This window comes from Lepisma saccharinum, chromosome 11 (assembly GCF_977018435.1).
Source record: "Lepisma saccharinum chromosome 11, izLepSacc3.1, whole genome shotgun sequence".
Lineage (NCBI taxonomy): Eukaryota > Metazoa > Arthropoda > Insecta > Zygentoma > Lepismatidae > Lepisma > Lepisma saccharinum.
This window is the reverse complement of record NC_139239.1, coordinates 58,224,072-58,243,303: the sequence shown is the minus strand read 5'-3', so window position 1 is coordinate 58,243,303 and position 19,232 is coordinate 58,224,072. Positions and strand designations below refer to the sequence as shown.

At 39.1% G+C, this 19,232-nt stretch overlaps 1 protein-coding gene across 39 annotated transcripts in view; it reads right to left on the bottom strand.

Annotated features, from left to right (window-relative positions):
* The window catches only part of slo (calcium-activated potassium channel slo), a 285,961-nt gene that overhangs the window by 118,956 nt on the left and 147,773 nt on the right, over positions 1 to 19,232 (bottom strand). For 21 of the 39 annotated variants that reach the window (XM_083131199.1, XM_083131201.1, XM_083131200.1 and 18 more), the window contains exon 2: positions 4,797 to 4,858. In XM_083131199.1, coding sequence (XP_082987325.1) covers positions 4,797 to 4,858 — 62 coding nt within the window. The remainder of the gene's footprint in view (positions 1 to 4,796; positions 4,859 to 19,232) is intronic. The other 18 variants (XM_083131184.1, XM_083131165.1, XM_083131167.1 and 15 more) reach the window with 1 other exon arrangement.

Below are 19,232 nucleotides of genomic sequence, written 5' to 3'. Positions count from 1 at the left end.
CTGAAATACTCGCTTTCTTGCTAGTCGTTATGTGTGTTGCCTAACTCTACGGCGGTGGTAGAAATTGCCATTGAAAATGGGCTATTACAATCCATTTATCGCCTTGCACGAAAGCGAGTATTTCAGAATCTAGGTTTCCAATTTTTATTGACGGTAACTGTACAATATAGTAATGGTTTACAAACATGCTACATAATAGTGTATTTCGTTTGGAAATTACATTAGAAGTCCATGCAATAGGATATTCAACTCGTGTGGAGATTCAGTACTCTAGAGGTAATTTTATCTAATTGATGTGGTTAATCGTTCAGAATGCATACAATTGGGAAGGGGGAGGGGAAAGTAAACATGTGTATGGCATGTTGTTGAGTTGGTAGCCGTGGGTACGGAATGAAATGCTCACGCAATGTCGTATATGGATTGCCGACATACGCCATGAATTAATATGGATGGAAAACTAGAAGGAATACATACAGAAATTCTCTCATTACACATGCTGCACTAGGTGGCTGTTCAATTGATTAACGAAACATAGTAATTGCTTAGAATTCAGTACTGACTAATAACTAGTTTATATATCAAATTAGGACATTAGGACTTACACTAAATAACATAATTAAGATAAAATATTAGTTTTCTTCATAAATTATTATTTAGATTAAACATAATTTGCTTCAGGGTTACCCAATTTTGTAAAGTGAATAAGAGGACATACATATTTTTTTTAATTCAGCAAAAAAGTAAATGAATTAACACATGTATTACATTTCTATATCAACATGTTTGTCTGTGCTTTATTACAACTTTGAAATAGGAATTTTTTAAAAGAAAACACACAACAAAGAAGGATAAATCAGCTGGACACTACACAAAAGCACGTTCAAATGAATGTAGATAGTACTTCGAGTTAAAGTGAAACGAGATATAGTTTGTGTAGATTTCTGATATCGACCTATTGGTCGATATACACGTGTTTTAGTATCGATTTTAGCGATGATCGTATTCGCACTCGAACTAACCCAACATCTATCGAGCTTGTTGTGAATTGCTATGCTTACTTTTAACGTTTAAATTAATTTGTTAATGATATCTTGTAAAACCAAGTATTTTTACTCTGAGAATAAAATTTCGGGGAAAAAGAGGAGGTATGGTAACCCATGGACTGTTACCATAAAGCATTACGTAACAACGTGGTTGGGAACTATCCGGTAAGTTGCTCGTCATCCATGCATACTAATCAATGTTTATACGTTGTGAGAATATGTATCGACATTGTTTTGGTCCTGAAGTTACTTAAGTGCTTATCGTGTGAATTAATACCCTCCAATAAATCTATCGAACAGATAAAACATTACGTGCATTCATAATTTGCAAGGCCTCATCTCCAGGAAGCTATCAACTCGCGGCAAGCCACGGCACCTAGCGACCTGTTGAGTGAGATGAGTCAAGGCAAAATGGATAATAAACCTTTTCCTGTTCCCACAAAAAGAGGCAATAATTAGGCTGGAGAGTTCAATGAACTAACCGATCTCTAACTACGCACTGGTAATGATCAGGCTGGAAAGTTCATACGAACTAACCGATCACTGATAAGCGTTTTTTTTTTTTTTGCTTTTAAATAAACAAATTTGTAGCAGTGCTTTGACTTCTTTAGTTTTCTGATCAATTTACATATGATTACTAGTTTCATTTATCAAGTATATACATTAATTTATTTCCTTTATATTTATTCTTTTCTTCTTATAATATATTCGATTGTTTTTCATTATTTCAATTTGCTTTGTTCTTCTTTATAAGGTTATTCACATATATTATTAATTCTTAATCTTGCACGTCTGGTGCTGTCATCTCTTTTCCTCTTTAGCAAACTATTTACATTACTTGGTCCTATTGGGTACGTAACACTACATGTGGTTCTTTTTAACATCAATGATACTTTTAGTTTCTGATAAGAAACCTGTGTATCGATAATGAATATGCACTTACGAACAATAAAGTGAAAAATTATGGTACTCTCTCAAATTTAACATGCTCATACAGAGGAACAATATGGATCTAATATGATGGTGTGGTCGTCACCAAGGCATGTTAGTCTTTATCAGGCAAGTTTCGGAATCATAGAAACCAAAATGTTTGTCAAAGCTTATTTTAAAGCTTTCTTTTTTAGTATTTGGCTACTAAACGTCTCTTTTTGTACTTCTGGAGGTTAATTGGTACGACGAAATAGACAGAATGAAACATCCACGCTCTGGCCGGGACTCTAACCCAAAACATTCGGAGGCGCTTACATCATAAGCAGCGTTCGAATGAAAATGGGGTGGTATCCTTCCAAGTTACGAAATTTTGCGACAAGAATCCTCCCAGCTAACACCGAGTCTCGAGCAAACACTCCCCCCTCCCTACCTAAAAAAATCCAACTTCAACCGCCGACATAAGAAAGCTGTATAGATCATACTGTGAAACCCAAATAAATAATAAACAATCATCATCCTTGCATTGTTAAATCAATTAAAAATTGCAACGAATCGTCCAAGAGAGAGTACTCAGTTTCCAAGAGCAAAACCACAGAAAGGATTTTAAGTTCAGACAGCAGCGCCTAGAACGAATGGAAGCCAGTTACTTAGCGGATAAAAGGCCTAACTCTGTAACGGTTTGGCGGTCTCTCGTTTAATCTTCCGTCACGAAGACTCCTACAGAGGCAGATCATGCTGACGGGTGAAATGAGAAGGGACAATAAATAGAGATCAGTGTCACTGCACGAGACAGAAGCTCTCCCATCCAAAAGCTGAGAAGTCAAATCCTTCTAGCTGGAAATATACTTCTACAAACTTTAGTCAGTCCTTTTTGTTTTGATTAAATAAATGGAAAAACTAAAACCGTGTTTTTATATAGTGCCTTCGATAGCTTATTGTTCCGCTTGAACGTGGGCCACGTAGCGACTGGAACCGCGCCGCTTGCCGGGGAAATCAGATATGCAAAACTCCTCAACTAAAGGGCATAGGTTAATTTTAATTATTTCACAATTACAGTTGACGGGAATTGTAGACTTACAAAATATTCACGAGAACTTCCGATATGTTCAGAAATGTGAGAATAAAACAATGGCAAAAGAGGAGGGATAGAGCGTTTGGCAACATTGTTGGATATACTCCTGTATTCAATTTCTTTCACATAGCTACTTATCTCAGAATTCAAACTCATTTTGCCAAACCAAACGTCCTCACTTCGTAGGTTTTTCAGACCGTTTCATACTGCTTTACCATACTGATGTGGTAATTAGGTATTCCACTTCGCATTCAAATCAAAATATTAAAGTTCAACATCGTTAAAAATAATGAGCAAAAATAAAATATTTTTACACGTACCTACAATCAACTTTGGAGGAAAATATGAGATTTCTTTATTTCTTTATGGAGAGCACAAAAACAGCAATTTCCCTGGCTTTCCAGGATTTTTTAACGTTTTCCTGACATTTCAAGATTTTCCGGTATTACAGGTTCAATGGAAACTCTGGCTGTTATGTCCCAACAGTCTGTGGAGCAAGGGAACGTAAACAAGTGCTCTGCGTAAGTAGTGACTCGAGAGCCTTCGAGAGGAAACGAGATTGCATGGAGGAGGTGACATACATGCCTGGAACAAGTTCATTAACATTTACTTGGAGCATAGTTCCCTGAATTTAGTTTGTGTTTCTAGTTTTTATTCTCTTTAAGTTTGTTTGTGCAATTGATTGGGCACGTCAAAACAACACGTCGAGTTATGCAATATAGCTATTCCAATTGTAATATAAGTAACATACAGCTGATCGCCGTAGCTGATTCGTAACTTATGGAATGAAATTTACATTTAAATCAGAAACTTCACACACAAGAGATATGAGATGCGAAAGTTTTTGATTGAGCGAGAAATATAGCCAAAATGTCAGGAGTGTCTAGACAGGAGTCCATCGCATATTCATATCAAATTAGTTTTCCAATTGTACTACAGATGTCGCATCTGAATAACAAACTTTGTTCATTTCGGGAATCGAGGAGAGAACGGCGTGCTTATCCTTTCTTGCCGAGGGTAGTTCAAAATGAAAAAAAGGTACACATGCATATATTTGTTTGGGAGTTTATTGAATTTTTTTTATGCACCTGAACTGTGAAACTTTTGCACCCATCCTGGTTATCTCTGGAGCAAGTGAGCGAAAATAAGTCGCGCAAGTAGTGGCTTGGGATGGCTCGACCACTGAAAGCGTTAAGTGCATGAAGTTAGCAGCGGTGCGTACTTCTTTCGCTTCACCAATCGGTTTTTTACCTTCTCTACCGTTAAGCGTAGTCTTGCTTCATAGATTCCCGGGACAGAGTATACTTGTTACTACACTATGAAACCTTGCCATAAAAAATATCACTAGCTGACAATTGCTGTAAAGAAAGGCATTAGACGTAACCGTTTTCCAAGGGAAAACGTTGAAAAATATTTTTAAACACATTATTGTAGTTACTTTCAATTCATGACTCTTCGCAGACACGAGCAAGTCAGCAACACCTTTTTTACATTAAAATCTCACAAAAGGAGTTAAAATGTTGGGAAGGATACCTTTACCACTATCAATTTTTGCATATTGCCTCTCCAGATAACTGCTAAAGAAACAGTGTTTCCTTGACATTTTTCCAGTTAACTTGGATTCTATAAGGTTTGCCATCTGCACTGAAGAGGTCTATCTCGCAGCGAACATCAGCTTAGCAGAGCAACACCAACGAATCCACACAACACACTGACAACGACAGAAGCCTCAAAGAAGGAAAATAACTCACCTGGAGGCATCTATGAAGTAAATGACGAGTGAAGCGATGCTAAGCATAAACACCAACACCACCTGCAAAAGAAACGAGCAAGGAATGAGAAACCTTGATTAAACAGAGTGAGAGATCACACATTTGCTCCAGTTCGAAAATTATCCACCAGGAAGCTCTGGTGCTCAGTGCAGTTTGCATACATGAATGTGATTATTATTTTTCCAAAATCAAAATTCTGATTAGTTCTTGAACATGAGTTAATACATTATAATTTTATTTCATTACTTAGTTTATCTCATATAATTTTTGAAAATAAAGTTAACACAATAAGGTGCAATTTATTAAGCCAACTCTCCAAAATATTCTGAGGAGGGTTGTGTATTGCAGGTTTATTTTCAAACTTCTAACATAAGTTTACATATTATTAACTTTAAAAATAACTGTGTGTTACTAAAATCAATGATACAAAGATTCACTGCACCGAGTATGTTCAATAGGCTATAACATAGCAATTGCAACTAAAAGTAGTGTTATAGTTTTAAAAATATGCTACTCGCTTTGAAATTCCCCTAACATGCATATTTATAAATAATATATATACTTTATAAATACATAAATAATATATATTCTTGATAAATACAATGAAAATTACAAGGCAAAAAAATATATCAAATACTGAAACTTACATTTAGCAGCACTCCTGTAAATTACAGTTCTAATTTATTAAATTATAATTTACATCGAATTTGTTGAAAAGTTTCTAGAAGTTTTCATGTATCAGTATTCTTCCTGTAATCAACTAACAATACAGACCAGGGTCCATTGTACTCGTATTTGTTTAACAATTGACTGGATATGTGCTGGTATTTTACTTAATGTTGTTATTGTTTGCATTGGTAAGGTTTACTGAAAGCGTACAAGTTTTTTTTAAATAAAAGTTTCATATTTGAAAGTTTAAAAAATGTGACGCACACGCTTTGGATATTATAAAGTTTTCAGGCAGCAAAGTTAAATAGAACTCGCTGAAGAAGGATATTTGATTTAGAAATAATTCCCGTGTACAGTTCTTTATTCGTATTTTTCTTATTGTACAGTCACCCGCAATAAAAATAGGTCAACTACTATGAAATACATGCTTTCCTGCATGGCGCTGTGTGCATTACCTAACTTTACGGCGAGAGCCGAACTTTAAATTCGCTCATCGCTGTATAGTTAGGTAACGCACGTAACACTGCGGGAAGCCTGTATTTCAGGATCTAGTGGCACATTTTTATTGCGGATGATTGTACGTCACTTCTCTGAAACTTATTACTGATCGTGACGATGTGGAGGGATAATAACTGGATGAAATTGATGAAGGTACACACACAATTGAATGAGTTTCTACAGAGAGTTGGGATGAGATACTAATGTTGTTACATAGTAGGTCGTTATGTCTTCTACATAAACATAATCCATACATTTTAGGATTATTCTTTAATGAAAACCATAACTGATATACCTGAACCTGTTCATACCATGTGGGGTATTGTTTCGTGCGTTAAGGCATGGATCAGGGAATTAACAAGCAGAAACATTGGAAATTGCCAGAGCCTGTTCGATATGCAACCCAAAATACAATACACATATGCAGTGCAACATAACTGACAGGATACTGGACCGGTGCATAGGAAAAGTTGATTGATTTGTTGTTTGAAGTTCACTTTATCCACAGTAAGGCTAATCGGGACTGGACCTACAGTTTAATGTGGGATCCGAACCACTATGTGCCTCCACCGGGAATCGAACCCGGGACCCCTTGATTACAAGGCGACGACGCTACCACTGCACCAACCGGGAGGCCCATACGAAAAGTTGAGAATGACGACGTTACACTTTTGAATTTTGGTACCCAAAGTCGCTTTTTTTTAACATTTTAAGTTTAAATTAAGTGTGAGCGCGATAGGACGCCAATAGTGTTTACTTTTTGAGCAAAAGTAACATACTTTTGTTGTTAGCAAAAGAGTAGAGTTATTATTTGAGCAAAGTAACTGAAACAGTTACGTTTCAAAAATAACTAACTGAATAACATTTTGAGCAATAACTGTAACAGTTACTTTCTGAAATGTTTGCTGAAAAGTAACTGTCACCGAATTACTTACTTGGCAAAATAACTTAGTTACTTTTAAAAATTAACTTTCCAGTCACTGCTTGACCTTAGCTAGGTGAAATTACCAGCGATTTCATTAACCATAACTTTTTACCCGAGCGATATTTCCTATCCTTTAGGTCTGAGAAGAACCTCACAGCAATCAGGCAAAGAGGCTCCATTGCTTACGCCCAACCCTTCTCGGCAGGGTTTTTAAAAAGAGAAAAAAAGACTGTTACCGCGTTCTCGATTGCTGCAGCAATTGCCATGGCAACGCCAAATGGCGATCACGTGACGGGCAAATCCTGGTGGCGGGGTCACTGAACTTCATTTGACCTCGTCCCAGTTCCGAAGAGCCCTCCCCGTTCCGTGGAAACCTGAATGAAGGGGGAGGAGCTATAGGGTGAAGGGTGTCGGAATAAGCCCCCGGACAGGAAGTTTTATTTTCAGCATGATGCTGCACGTGCGCCTCGGTAATAATCCTCCCCCTCGTCAAGCTAGGGCTGCCACTACCTGCCAGCTGTGTGGGTCGATAGGAACAGCTGCTTGATTGCCAAAAGAAAAGGAATAGGGTGATAAACATTTTCGCAAACGTAGTATCTAGTCAGTAAGGTATTTTTCAAGGTCTAAAACCTTATAATAGGCTTCAAACCCGATGGTTCTATTCACGTTGACCTTGCTACTACACACTGGATCGGGAATCTGTGGAGCAAGGCCGCGCATAACTGTAGAAAATGGGAGGAAGCGAATGAGAGGAGCACAGCAGTGCGCGTTGTTGCAAACGGCTGGTAGCTGCATCCACGTTTCCCATTTCATGAACTCACTTTCCCTCTCAACTCTTCAGTCCTAATTGGGCAGACACTTGTTTTCGCTCAATTGCTCCAGCGATTCCCGGGATATTCCGTTTAGGAAAGCGGTTTAACCTCTTGCCCCAACACTAGAGAACAACCTTGCTGTTGCAGGAGTCTGTCGTATCATGCAAAATGGTCGGAACACAAGGAAAAATGTGACTGAATGCACCATTGGAACAAGAATTTCCGGTGTGTAAATTAATCTGCAGGACAGTAATTGTTGCCGTGTTTGAAGACGGAAAAACACAGGGGCATCTTTTTGTGTCTCTTTCTTAATTTTATGGCATGTACCATCATGCTCATCGCCTCAGTCACCAAAGAGGTAGATATATATGCGGTAAGAAATCTACAAATAATAATATTAATTTATAATAAAAATTATTATAATTTTAAATCTCTGGTTAATCTTTAAGATAACATTTTTTGTGAAATTTTATTACTACTTATTTAGTTAGATTTGTGTAAGAATGATGTATTAATATATATATATTTTTAAAATTCTGAATATTAAATCCTTCAACTGGCGAAAAACTTTGTCACTACAATGTGTGTTCAAACACAAATAAAAATACAAAGATTCTTTTTTGATCTAGCCAATTCGCGACCTTAAAGTAAAAAGGTTCTATCTGCACTTGTGTGCGAAAATGAGTTTGTGACCTTAAGCAGATCTTTGGATTACTTTCTATGTACTCCGTAAAGATCATGCTTCGAAGTGTATTAGTTTCGAAGAAATCAAAGGGGTAAAAAAGTACTATCTGCAAATTAGGTTTTAAGTTGGGGTAAAAAAGATTTATCTGCTTTGTTTCCTGTCTTTGTGTTCAGTGCATAGCGTATTGTTGTATTGCAGCAGTTTGGCACACTGATCCGTCTGAAGCCTTTCGCCTCGTAGCCAGTCCAGCGTATTCTCTGTCCCAGTTAACTGTGGAGCAGGCAAACGAAAACAAGTCTCTGCGCAAGTAGTGACGCGAGACGGCTCCACCAATGAACACAAAAGAGGAACGGAATTGGGTGAAAGGGGGATAAGCGACTGCAGCAGCGTGTACTGCTTCGCTCTGGCCACTCGATATCCTTCGCTTCTCTGACGCTATGTGCGGCCTTGCTCCATAGTTAGATGGGACAGGGTATGGTTGAACTGATGGTGCACGCCTTACAAGCAAACACGAGTGATAACCGAGTGGGTAGTATGGCGCAAAGTGATATGGATGACTTTGCCAGTTTGTAAAGGTATCAATGTACCGTAAAATCTTTAATGAAGAATTCAATTTAGATTTTTTAAGCCAAAATCTGACAGGTGTGATACATGTGAATAATTCAAAATGCGGAGCATTTAAAAAGATCTTGATAATGAATTACAGCGCAAATATACACAACATGTTGCAGACAAGGAAGCAAGCAGAAAAAAAGGGAAACAGACCGCAAGAAACAAGATATAGATACAATTTCTATTTGTTTACAGTCTTGTTGTCAATGAGTACAAATACTTATCATTATTTACAACATGGTTACTTTTTTTTCAACTGACTCACATGTAAATACTTTCTATTAAACATTATTTTAAAATTAAATCTTCACACTGTTACGTAATTGGTTTATAGTATTGGATGGAACAATTTGTATTATTTTGTACTCTGGAGCACCTTTTACATCTTATTTACTTTAATATGTACATAGTTCATGCAGAATATAGAATAACTAGAATATAACTTATTTCTCACCTTTCTCTTTTTGCAAAAAGTTAGAATATTTAAGGGATAACCTTTTTACTCTCATCTAAAACGTTACTTTTGAAGTAAAATGGTTCTAACTGCAAATTCGTCGTTGCAATACCTGAACATTAGTAATATTTTTTCATTACCTTTCCCGTATATATTAGAGAGGGAGGGATCACTATACAAATGCCAGAGGCACAACTTGTTGGAATAATTAGTTTTCCCTGTGCACGTAGTCAAATCTTTAACTAGCTCTCCTGAGAATATTACGACTTGGCAGATAGAACCTTTTTACTTTAAGGTCGCGAATTGTGTTCGCTGAAAATTAAGAACAAAAAAGTAAAATTACTATCAGCATCAAGCATAACCCTCCTAACAATTACACGTAAATAATTATTGTGGCAGATGTATCTAAGTATAAATGATAAGAGAAAGGTTATTACATTTAAATAAAATGGTGGCCAATTGTCTGTACACCAAAAATTTCTATATTCTATTCTATAAAAGGGTATACTTGATCATAAGGAGTATGTGTAGATTGTGTAAACAAATGTGTTGAATTCCATTAACGATGCTTATAGCTCCGTACCAAAAGCCCAAGATGTTGCGTTTCTACCATGTTTGGCTAATAACCACGATAAGGATGATTGATGATTAAATGAAATTGACAAAGAAATACTCACGAATGCCCAGGCGGGAATTACAACTCTGAACCTTCAGTGTCGAGACAGTAACGCGACCACTCAACACGCTCTGTCGTCGAGACGGCGCACTAAGTTTCTTATTTGCATGTCTAAGACATATTTAAGAAGGCATAACAAGGTGGATTGCATTTCGTATGCACTTTTGCAAAAGTTAATAAAAATAGCTGGAATTTCCCGAATAGCAAGAAAAACTGACACTATACGAGTACAAATTAACTGAAGTTACTCTCACTCGAGGTTATAAAGATGGAAATAAGTTTTGCGCAGCGAAGACAAACTACCGTCAAGATGCGGCATTTGCAATTCAGATGAAACGAGGGGAGAATTATGGAGCCGACTGTAAATCTCCCTGATGAGCAGTCGAGAGACTTGGAGGGAAAAGGAGTAGCAAATGGTACTGGAGGAAACTGCGACGCACCGTCATTCCGCGTTTCGATTGGCTCCAGATCATTGACCCTTTTTACGTGTTGCAAGTTCCACGGTGGATGGTGCGTGTGTATGGATTAACATATCAGCAAACTGGTCTTCTTTACTTTTTCCAGGGATGGTCTCTCATGGGAGAACTCGGTGGAATGAACTCGAAAATTCAATATCGTCATTAATTATTCATGAACGCGGAGCATGGTGACTGTGGTGTGTGTGCGGAGAGGTAAACGCTTGTCACCTCAACACGCAAACAGGTGTTTTTGCAGAGGCATCGCACAGACTAACTTAATCCTCCTGCCTACGCATCTCCTCAGAGAGATGAAAGACTTCCTCTCCTTGAGGGAGAAGAGCGATGCGATGCGTCTTTAATGAACCTTATCTCCATGTCGATAATTAAAAAGTGAGGTCTTAATGAAGTTCGTCAATCGACCACTACGAAACAACTTTGTGGCGCACAGCCCCTTACAGACCAAGTTCTGTCAAGAACAATTTTGATTGTTTGAAGAGTACTTCCACCTTCTCTGAGTATAATATATATTCTTTACTGTGGCCTTCAACTGTGTCATAGCTCCCGAATGACCGTAGATCAAAACCAGAATCGCTTGCACCAAAGGGAAGAGCGATACTTGTCCAAATCTGCCATTAGCGTATTGGATATGGAGCGACCGTATTCGCCTTATTCTGCAAACAATATTGAAGATATAGACCATACAATAAAATCAATATCAGCTCACTGTGGAAACAAAAGGTCCAGCAACAGCATGAGTAGGCAAAACTAGAGATATAAACTTCTCCATAGAAGTGACTGAGTCGTTTTCTAATCTGGCATCCCAAATGGATTACTAAATTTTTTGTGCCTAAGTCTATCAAATGAGTTAAAATTTCTGGTGCGTCGGCATACATGGCCATTTTGCACATTTCAAAGTATATGAGGAAAACTTTCCTCACTTAAAAGCCTTACCTCAAAGTTAAAAGAAGGGGTGTAAAAAGCTCCCTGAGAAAGGCTAAAAGGTTGTAGAGACCTGCACGGGACATGCACAACACGTTATAAAAGTAAGGTAGCTGCTAAAACGTACTCCTAGACAGTGCAAGATGCCCGTACTTCTCAAAAAGCTAAAAACATTTGTTAAAACACTGTCATCAACTCCATCCAACATGGATGACAAGGAGTCGGGAAGATGAAAAGTTTGTCAGAGGTCATTAAAATCGGCGATGTACCGAATAGTTAAAAAAAACTTTACATGCACAGCACAGCGGAGGGTCCAAGAGGGTCAAGAAGGGGGGGGGGGAGTATTGTGTTTTAGTAATACTTCCAGACCAAGTCCTTGTACCACGAAAGGACCAAGGATCAAAGCCGGCAATAAGGAACTGGCAAGGGGCCTGGAATGTGACATGCCTGCAGGAATATATCTGAAAAGAACTGATTCATACTACTGTTAAGAGTGATGCATCAAATGGAATCTGTGGAATTGTTTTAAATCTTCTTGAATTCGCTGAACGACTACCAAGGAAAGCTGTGCATTTTTTTACAAATTGAAAGATAAATTCTACCGAGAACCTTTTGGCGGAAGGCATGGTGGGATGGAGGAGTATGTTAAACCCGGCTGCGGTTCGGAGGAGGAGTTATTCCGGCTAGCATGATAAATCTTGTAACCGCAGAGCCGATTTCCGGTGCGTTGACCTCCATGCCCCTGCGCCTGCATACATATGCACCATTCTTGGAAGGCTTCCGTGAAGGCAAAGAGCTTGCAAAATGAAACAAACTGCCCAGATCATCCGCTACCATTTGTTCCTGTTTAATGCTTAAATTTGCACATCCCCTTGGAATGGTTTTCGCAGTTCATGGATCGGGAAAGGAAAGTGGGGAAAGAAAATGTTAATGTGTAAGGATATTATACCCTGTACCAGCTAACTGTAGAGCAGGCAAACGAGAACAAGTCTCTGCGCAAGTAGTGACGCGAGACGGCTCCACCAATCAACAATGAGAGGAACGGGATTGCGTAATGGGCGGCTGGAGTTGCCGCCTTTCCTGCTTCGCTCTGGCTTTCACCACTCGATTTGCCTCCTCCATCTCTGCCGCTACGCGCGGCCCTGCTCTACAGTTAGCTGGGGCAGGGTATAGACGGCCTCACCGATGACGTAGTGGTAAAGTCGTCGCCTTTTAATTAAGGGCACCCGGGTTCGATATCCGGTGGAGGCGCATAGTGGTTCCTGATCCAACTTTAAATTGTAGTTCCAGTCCCGATTAGCCTTTCTGTGCTTAAAGTGGACTAAGAGGAGATTAGAAATAAAACAGAACCATGTAGAAATTATAGCGAAAAATGCAGTCTCGTTCAGGACTCAAACCCGGTTCTCGGGTATACCGTGTCATTGCTATACCAACTAAGCTGCGGGGCGAGTCCTGGTTTAGCCTAATGTTTTGCTCTTGCTGTTTTAAATGCGTGGAATTGTCTGTCAGTGCTACCGCGACGGGTTCTGATGACGTCGACGGTGCCTACAATTTCCCATCTTGGAACTGTACGTACATGTGTGTTATAAGTTGTCGCAAACAGGAGATTATGCAGTACGTAAAAATCTAAGCGAAAAAATGCAGGCTTAACTCCTGCCAATAGGGTATATTTATCAAGGAAATTAAGTATACATTATAACTGACAAACGTTGGCCCAACATAGAGTAAGTTGTTCGTGGAAGTGTTCTACTATATTTTCTTAGTGGCAGAACTCCCTAAATATTTACTACTTTGGCTCGTCCACCTCACTCAACATAATCTGAACTTGAGGAAGATTACTTTCCACTACATTATCCCTTTAGTGATACCGTTAAGATGGATCTAAAGGAAATCGGTAAGGATGGAAAAGATTGGATTGATCTTGCCAAGGATATGGACAGTTGGAAGGCTTGTGTTGCTGCAGCCATAAACCTTCGGGTTTAAGAAGGCTAGAGAGTTAGTTACCATGTCGTACAATCTTATCGCTTCAGTGAAGACCCTTCTTTAAATCTAGTTTCATAAATGTTCTTCGAAATGGAATCGAAATCGATTGGAACAGCTTTTTCAAGCCGGAACCATCTGTGAAACCGGGGTTCGTGGTCAGCCCAGCAAAACGTGCGAAATTATATCTGCCAAGAGATATTGAATTATGGCTCAGCAGGGCCCATAAATGCAACATGTTCCAGATAGATAGCATCGTGGATGTCCCCAGGGCGATAGTCCATACTGAAAGCGACAAGGGAGTACACAGAGGTCCTGACGGTAAACAACAGTGCGTGCGATTAATTCTGTTCTACTGCACGGAGTATTAAAGTCCATACACCAGGGCGTAAGCAGGTGGTTTTGTTAATAAAGTTAAGATGTGGATGTGAGTAAATTGAACATGGGGGAGGGGGATTCCGGTAGTTTATTCTATCCATGCGTGTTGAGTAGGGCGTTAAGGGGACTTTACTTGCATCAGCGATAAGCGTGTGATCAATCGTCGACAAAGACCATCAGTTAAGGCCCCTTTGAGAGTCGGTACAATATGGTAGATGTTGGGCGCGGTCGGTATAAACTACACGAGAGGCGCTAAACAGTCATTTTAGCAGATTATCTTCTAGATAATCTTTTGAAATTATGCGACGTATGATCCTAATTTCTAATGTCGTCTATTTTCCTTTTGGATTCTCAGTTGTCACGAACCTCTCAAAACTGGCACCGCCTTGTGAAGTTTGCACTAGAGGTGGACTCCCTATCGCCTGGACTCATCGCTTATTATTTTAATCTTGCGCCGATATTCTACTTGTCTCGGTTAATCGTGTCGACGAGGATGAATGATCAACTGCTGGAATAGGAGATACAGTGTTTTATGCAGGATTCGAACCAAGAAGGGAGTAAGGGGTGCCCTTCACCCAAAGCTCCCAAATGTCAACCTCTCATCCACGTAGTGCACAGCCTGGTCTGCCTTTTTTCAGAATAAAGAGGCTCTGCTGTCTTGGAGTTTTTGGTTGTTAAGTCCACTTTATGCACATAAAGGCTAATCGGGACTGGATCTACAGTTTAAAGTGAGATCCAAATCACTATATGCGCCCACCGGGTATCGAACCCGGGAACCCTGAATTTCAAGGCGAATGGTATTGGGGAGACCTTTTTCCGTCTGGACTCTCAGCCAGTATGATCCTCCGTGGGGTTTGTGCTCTGTCTTGTCCATGTGTGTTTGTGATTGCCTTCATCAATTCATCTTGTCACTGTTCATCCTCATCGTCACGATTAACCAAATGCGCCAGAAAAGTAACCAAATCAATCAAACAAAATCGAACCAAAGACTCTTGGCTTCGTAGTGTGTTACGCTGACTAATCAAGAGAGACTGGAGAGTTCACCGTCTAAAACCGTATATTTATTTGTTGTTTCTCTAGTACATAAGAAGCCGCTTGAAACTAGAGATAGAGAAACTTAACAGTATAAGTAATGTATTTCTAACGTACGTTGAAGGAATAAAGATTTTTCTGTAACCTGGATGTTCCCAAGGATTAAGAAAAAAAAATCAAAATCTCGAACAATTTTTAAAGAGAGTTTTCCCACAGAACAACTCACCTTCCACAGAATTTCACTCACGACTCGTAGAGTTCCGGTCATTATAAACTGAGGCTGGTTACCGCATCGCTTGAAGTGGAAAATGTTAGCTGGCGGGATGTTTGTTGAGCCTTGAGGTTAGCTGGGGGATGTTTATTGAGCTTTGGGGTTAGTTGAGGGATGTTCCTATGGTTTAACATGGTGAGACAGTGAGACAACTGGAGGGGATGCTTTGCGATTTTTTTCTGGCAGGGGGGATACCTTCCTCATGCATTCCTCCTCACTTAGAGCACTGCGTTAGCAGGGATTAAAAGCAGCCTTTCCCTACGAATTCACATTCACTGTGGCTTCGATTTCTGCAAAAGCCATGGATGAAATATGAGGAAGCAAAATAAAGAAAAATACAATCGACGAATCTTATTTTATTCTGAAAGGATTCTCTGGATTCATAACAAATTAGGTATGAAAACATTCCCATGTAACTTTTATCTGGGGTCTCCCCGAATCCTCTTAAAAGGCGGTTGGCGTTCCTGAAGGTTCTTGAATTGCAGACAGTATTCGACCTTATCCACATAATGTATGCGGAACGATTGTACACGCAGCCGAGAGTTCATTAGCAGAAATGTACTAGTACCAGCTTTTGAATCAATTCCCTGGCTATATTTTCCTCATTTCGCTAACGCGCCAAACCACCAATCAATAGAGACGCAACAACAGCTTGTGGCGCCACCGTCATTACGGTAACTCCATGCAACAAAACATGAGGCAACAGCTTTAGTTCCATTCCAGGAAATTTCAAGTGAGTTCTAGAGTTCGATTCTCAGCAAGTGGCGAAAGTTTCTCAGATTTAAATCAGCTTTAGAAGTTGCCGAGCCTATTTACAATTCGGAGGTAGTTTTATTCTTGGTTAGTTTGTCAGATTTCTGCCTAGAAAGGTTAATAGCGACACTGAAGATGAGTCGATGATGTCATGAGGAATGTATTTGTATTGTCACTAAGACGGTTTGTGAAACATTTAAGTGTCATCAATCTTATTTAAAACCAAAATGATTAAATTGTGCACTCGGTTATGTTAGCGCAGCAAATAGTTCGCAACATTAGCAGAATATTGATTGATTGATTGATTTGCTTTACTTCGCTTCTTGTGCCACTTTTGGCTAATTTGCGAAGATGGGGATGAGTGATGATATGATGAAATTGATGAATGGACACTCACAAACTTCCAGTCCGGGACTCGAACCCAGGTCCCCTGGCGTCGTAGCGCGATGTGCATTAGCAGAACAGTATTGTTATACCTAAACTAAAGGAATATTTGAATTCTTTCATATAGACAATTTAGTAGTTCTGATCATCTTCGTGGTCGCGATTAGCCAAAGGGGGCAGAAAATAACGTAAAATTAGGGGGGGAAGCAATAAGTTATAGAGCTATTACCAAATACTTTATCTGGTAGATAAACTACATTTGTTTGTTTAGTTAAATCTTAAAAATTATTTATCTTGCTAAGTTATAAAAACAAAGAAAGCTGGAAACTAACCTCGAAATCTAAAAATAGAATGATGTGAAGGAAGAAAAAAATGGAGGATACAGGATCGATCTCAGAATTGAAAAAAGTGACAAAAAAGCCCAATCTTCTGAAATTATTATTTTTATTCAACGTTTTCTAAACAATAACTCAAGTCAATAGGTAACTACTGTATATTGTTACAAGTATTGATGACGTCTACCACAACTCACAATGTTATTCTATGCTTGTATTGTATAAATTAAGTATACGTTGTGTTGTATAAATTATATTACGTTCTATGCGTTATAAAAGCTTAGTAAAGAACAAAGCAAACACATGGCAATCATTGCAATCGACTGTCATCTATTCCTTTCCTTGTAATAACTGGAACGGTGCTGACGGGCATATTAACCCAGTTGGTTAACAGACAAATAATACAAAGAGATATATCCGCTTTGGTCGTACCGCGAAGGTCACGGATTGAAGACGGTTGCCAAGATCGGAGATGCTTGGTGCATTGTTCTCTACGGCATCCCTCCCACCCCCGCGCCTTAATAGAAGGAGCCAAGTTACGAGAGTTTGTTTTGCTTCCGAGTACAAAAAACAAAGAAAAGAAAACTCGCGATCTGGGATGTTTTGCAGTTGGCATCGGCACTCGCGCGCATAAAAGCCGCTTCTTCCAAGTCCAGCGGAGTCAAAATATTGATTGCGCGATGTCTCCTCCTTACACCTCCCACCCCCTCCATTCTTCGGATCTCATCTTACGTCAGACAATGCCGGCCGCTCAACTTAAGTGATTCCGTCCGCAGAATAATACCGACTCTTCTCTTGTTTGCTCCCGTCTGCCTGCCTCCTCAAACGACAACTAATGACACTTAAAAAAATCCTATTGGCCTTACTCCGCGATGAAGGGGCTTTTCGCGGAGAGAGACTAAGGGATACGGCATTCATATGAGGCCTGCGAGAGGCCTCGCACTTGGAGAACTATTCCCCAAATGAATATTCTTGAGAAAGTGTCTGTCTTCCAGGCGCCACTGCATTTTGAAAGGAACAATTTCACACTGAATGTGGAGAAAAAGTAAGGCGGGATATAAGCGACAGGATAAAAATGCGTGCAGAAATTTCTACCATAGTCATGGTCGTACATTTGGGAACTTTTCTTTCCAATGTCTGCTCTTTTTAAGAGCGAGTGCCAATTTTCGAATTGTTGGGCGAATGTTTATCGATACGGATATAGAATCCAAGATTGGGTATTTGGATTTACACACAGTCTCGGGAATCTGTGCAGCAAGGAAGCGCATAATGGTAGAGGAGGGGGAGAAAACTATTGGGAGGAGCAAACCAGTGCGCGCTCCTGTTAACCACTGGTAGCAACAGCCGCGTTGTCCCCTCCGTGCATTCACTTCCCTTCTCAAGCGTTCACTGGTCGAACCCTCTCGAGTCCTACTTGCGTAAAGGACTTGATTTCTCTCGTTTGCTCCAGAGATTCCCGGAACAGCGCGGATTTATGGGTGTTAGGGATATCGGATCCTGAATCCGGATATTGAACACACAAACGAACACAAAGAACTCAAAATTTGCCAATTGACACAAACATGCATAATTATTTTAACTCCAATATCACACTCAACTCCATGCTAATGATTGGTTCATTGAACATATGTTTACACGGGAAAAATCATGCAGATAAATGCATGAAAGCATACTGTTACAGGTGCTTTTTCGTGAGATTCACTAATATGCATCAATTGAACGACAGAAACAAAATTACGCGTTCAACTGCGCCTTTTAACCAAGGTTCCTGGGTTCAGAATATGTTTATTTTGCGTAATGTATTTATTTTACGTAAATGTAAACCGGTAATCAATTCTGACGAACTAAAATTTTAAAAGCATACTTTAACAATAGAGGATGACTCATAACTATAAATATAGGTATAAATATTTTATTTGAAAATAGTGTCGGCATCATCAAATGTATTTTTCGTGACTAGTTGGTTTGCAAATTTGTAAACATTTTAGTGCCTCATTCCTTTATCGAAGTCATGAATGCCACTTGTGCTTAATAATAAACCATTGATGAAATATTTTTGGAAGTCAAGTCAGAATTATATGCCCTGAGGACACAGCAAATTTTGAAGTTTCGTAGAATAAATTAACTCGAAACAATTATATGTTTAGACAAGGTGAGACTCATATACATAATTATTGTACATATGGTGAAGATATTGTGAAATTTACTGTGAACATTAGAATTTAAAGATGACTACATTCTGGTGCTTCTAGGGTTCACTCAACTCAATTCGTATCAGGGCTGTATAACTATCAAGTCAAAATCCTGAGGTCGCACGTTCGAACTTCATAATTAGTATTAAAAGTCTAATTACTTACACTTGGTTGTATATAGAACCGTATATTTAAATAGCAATATTGCGTTTTTTATTGTCCAATATTGTACTTAAGTGTAAAGGCAAAGAAACACACAGTTGTAATAATTTACAAAATTGAATTTATAATTAACGCTTACCAATTTTTGGGCCTCCCGCTGTCCCCCTTGTGATCAAAGGTTCCCGGTGGAGGCACAACTA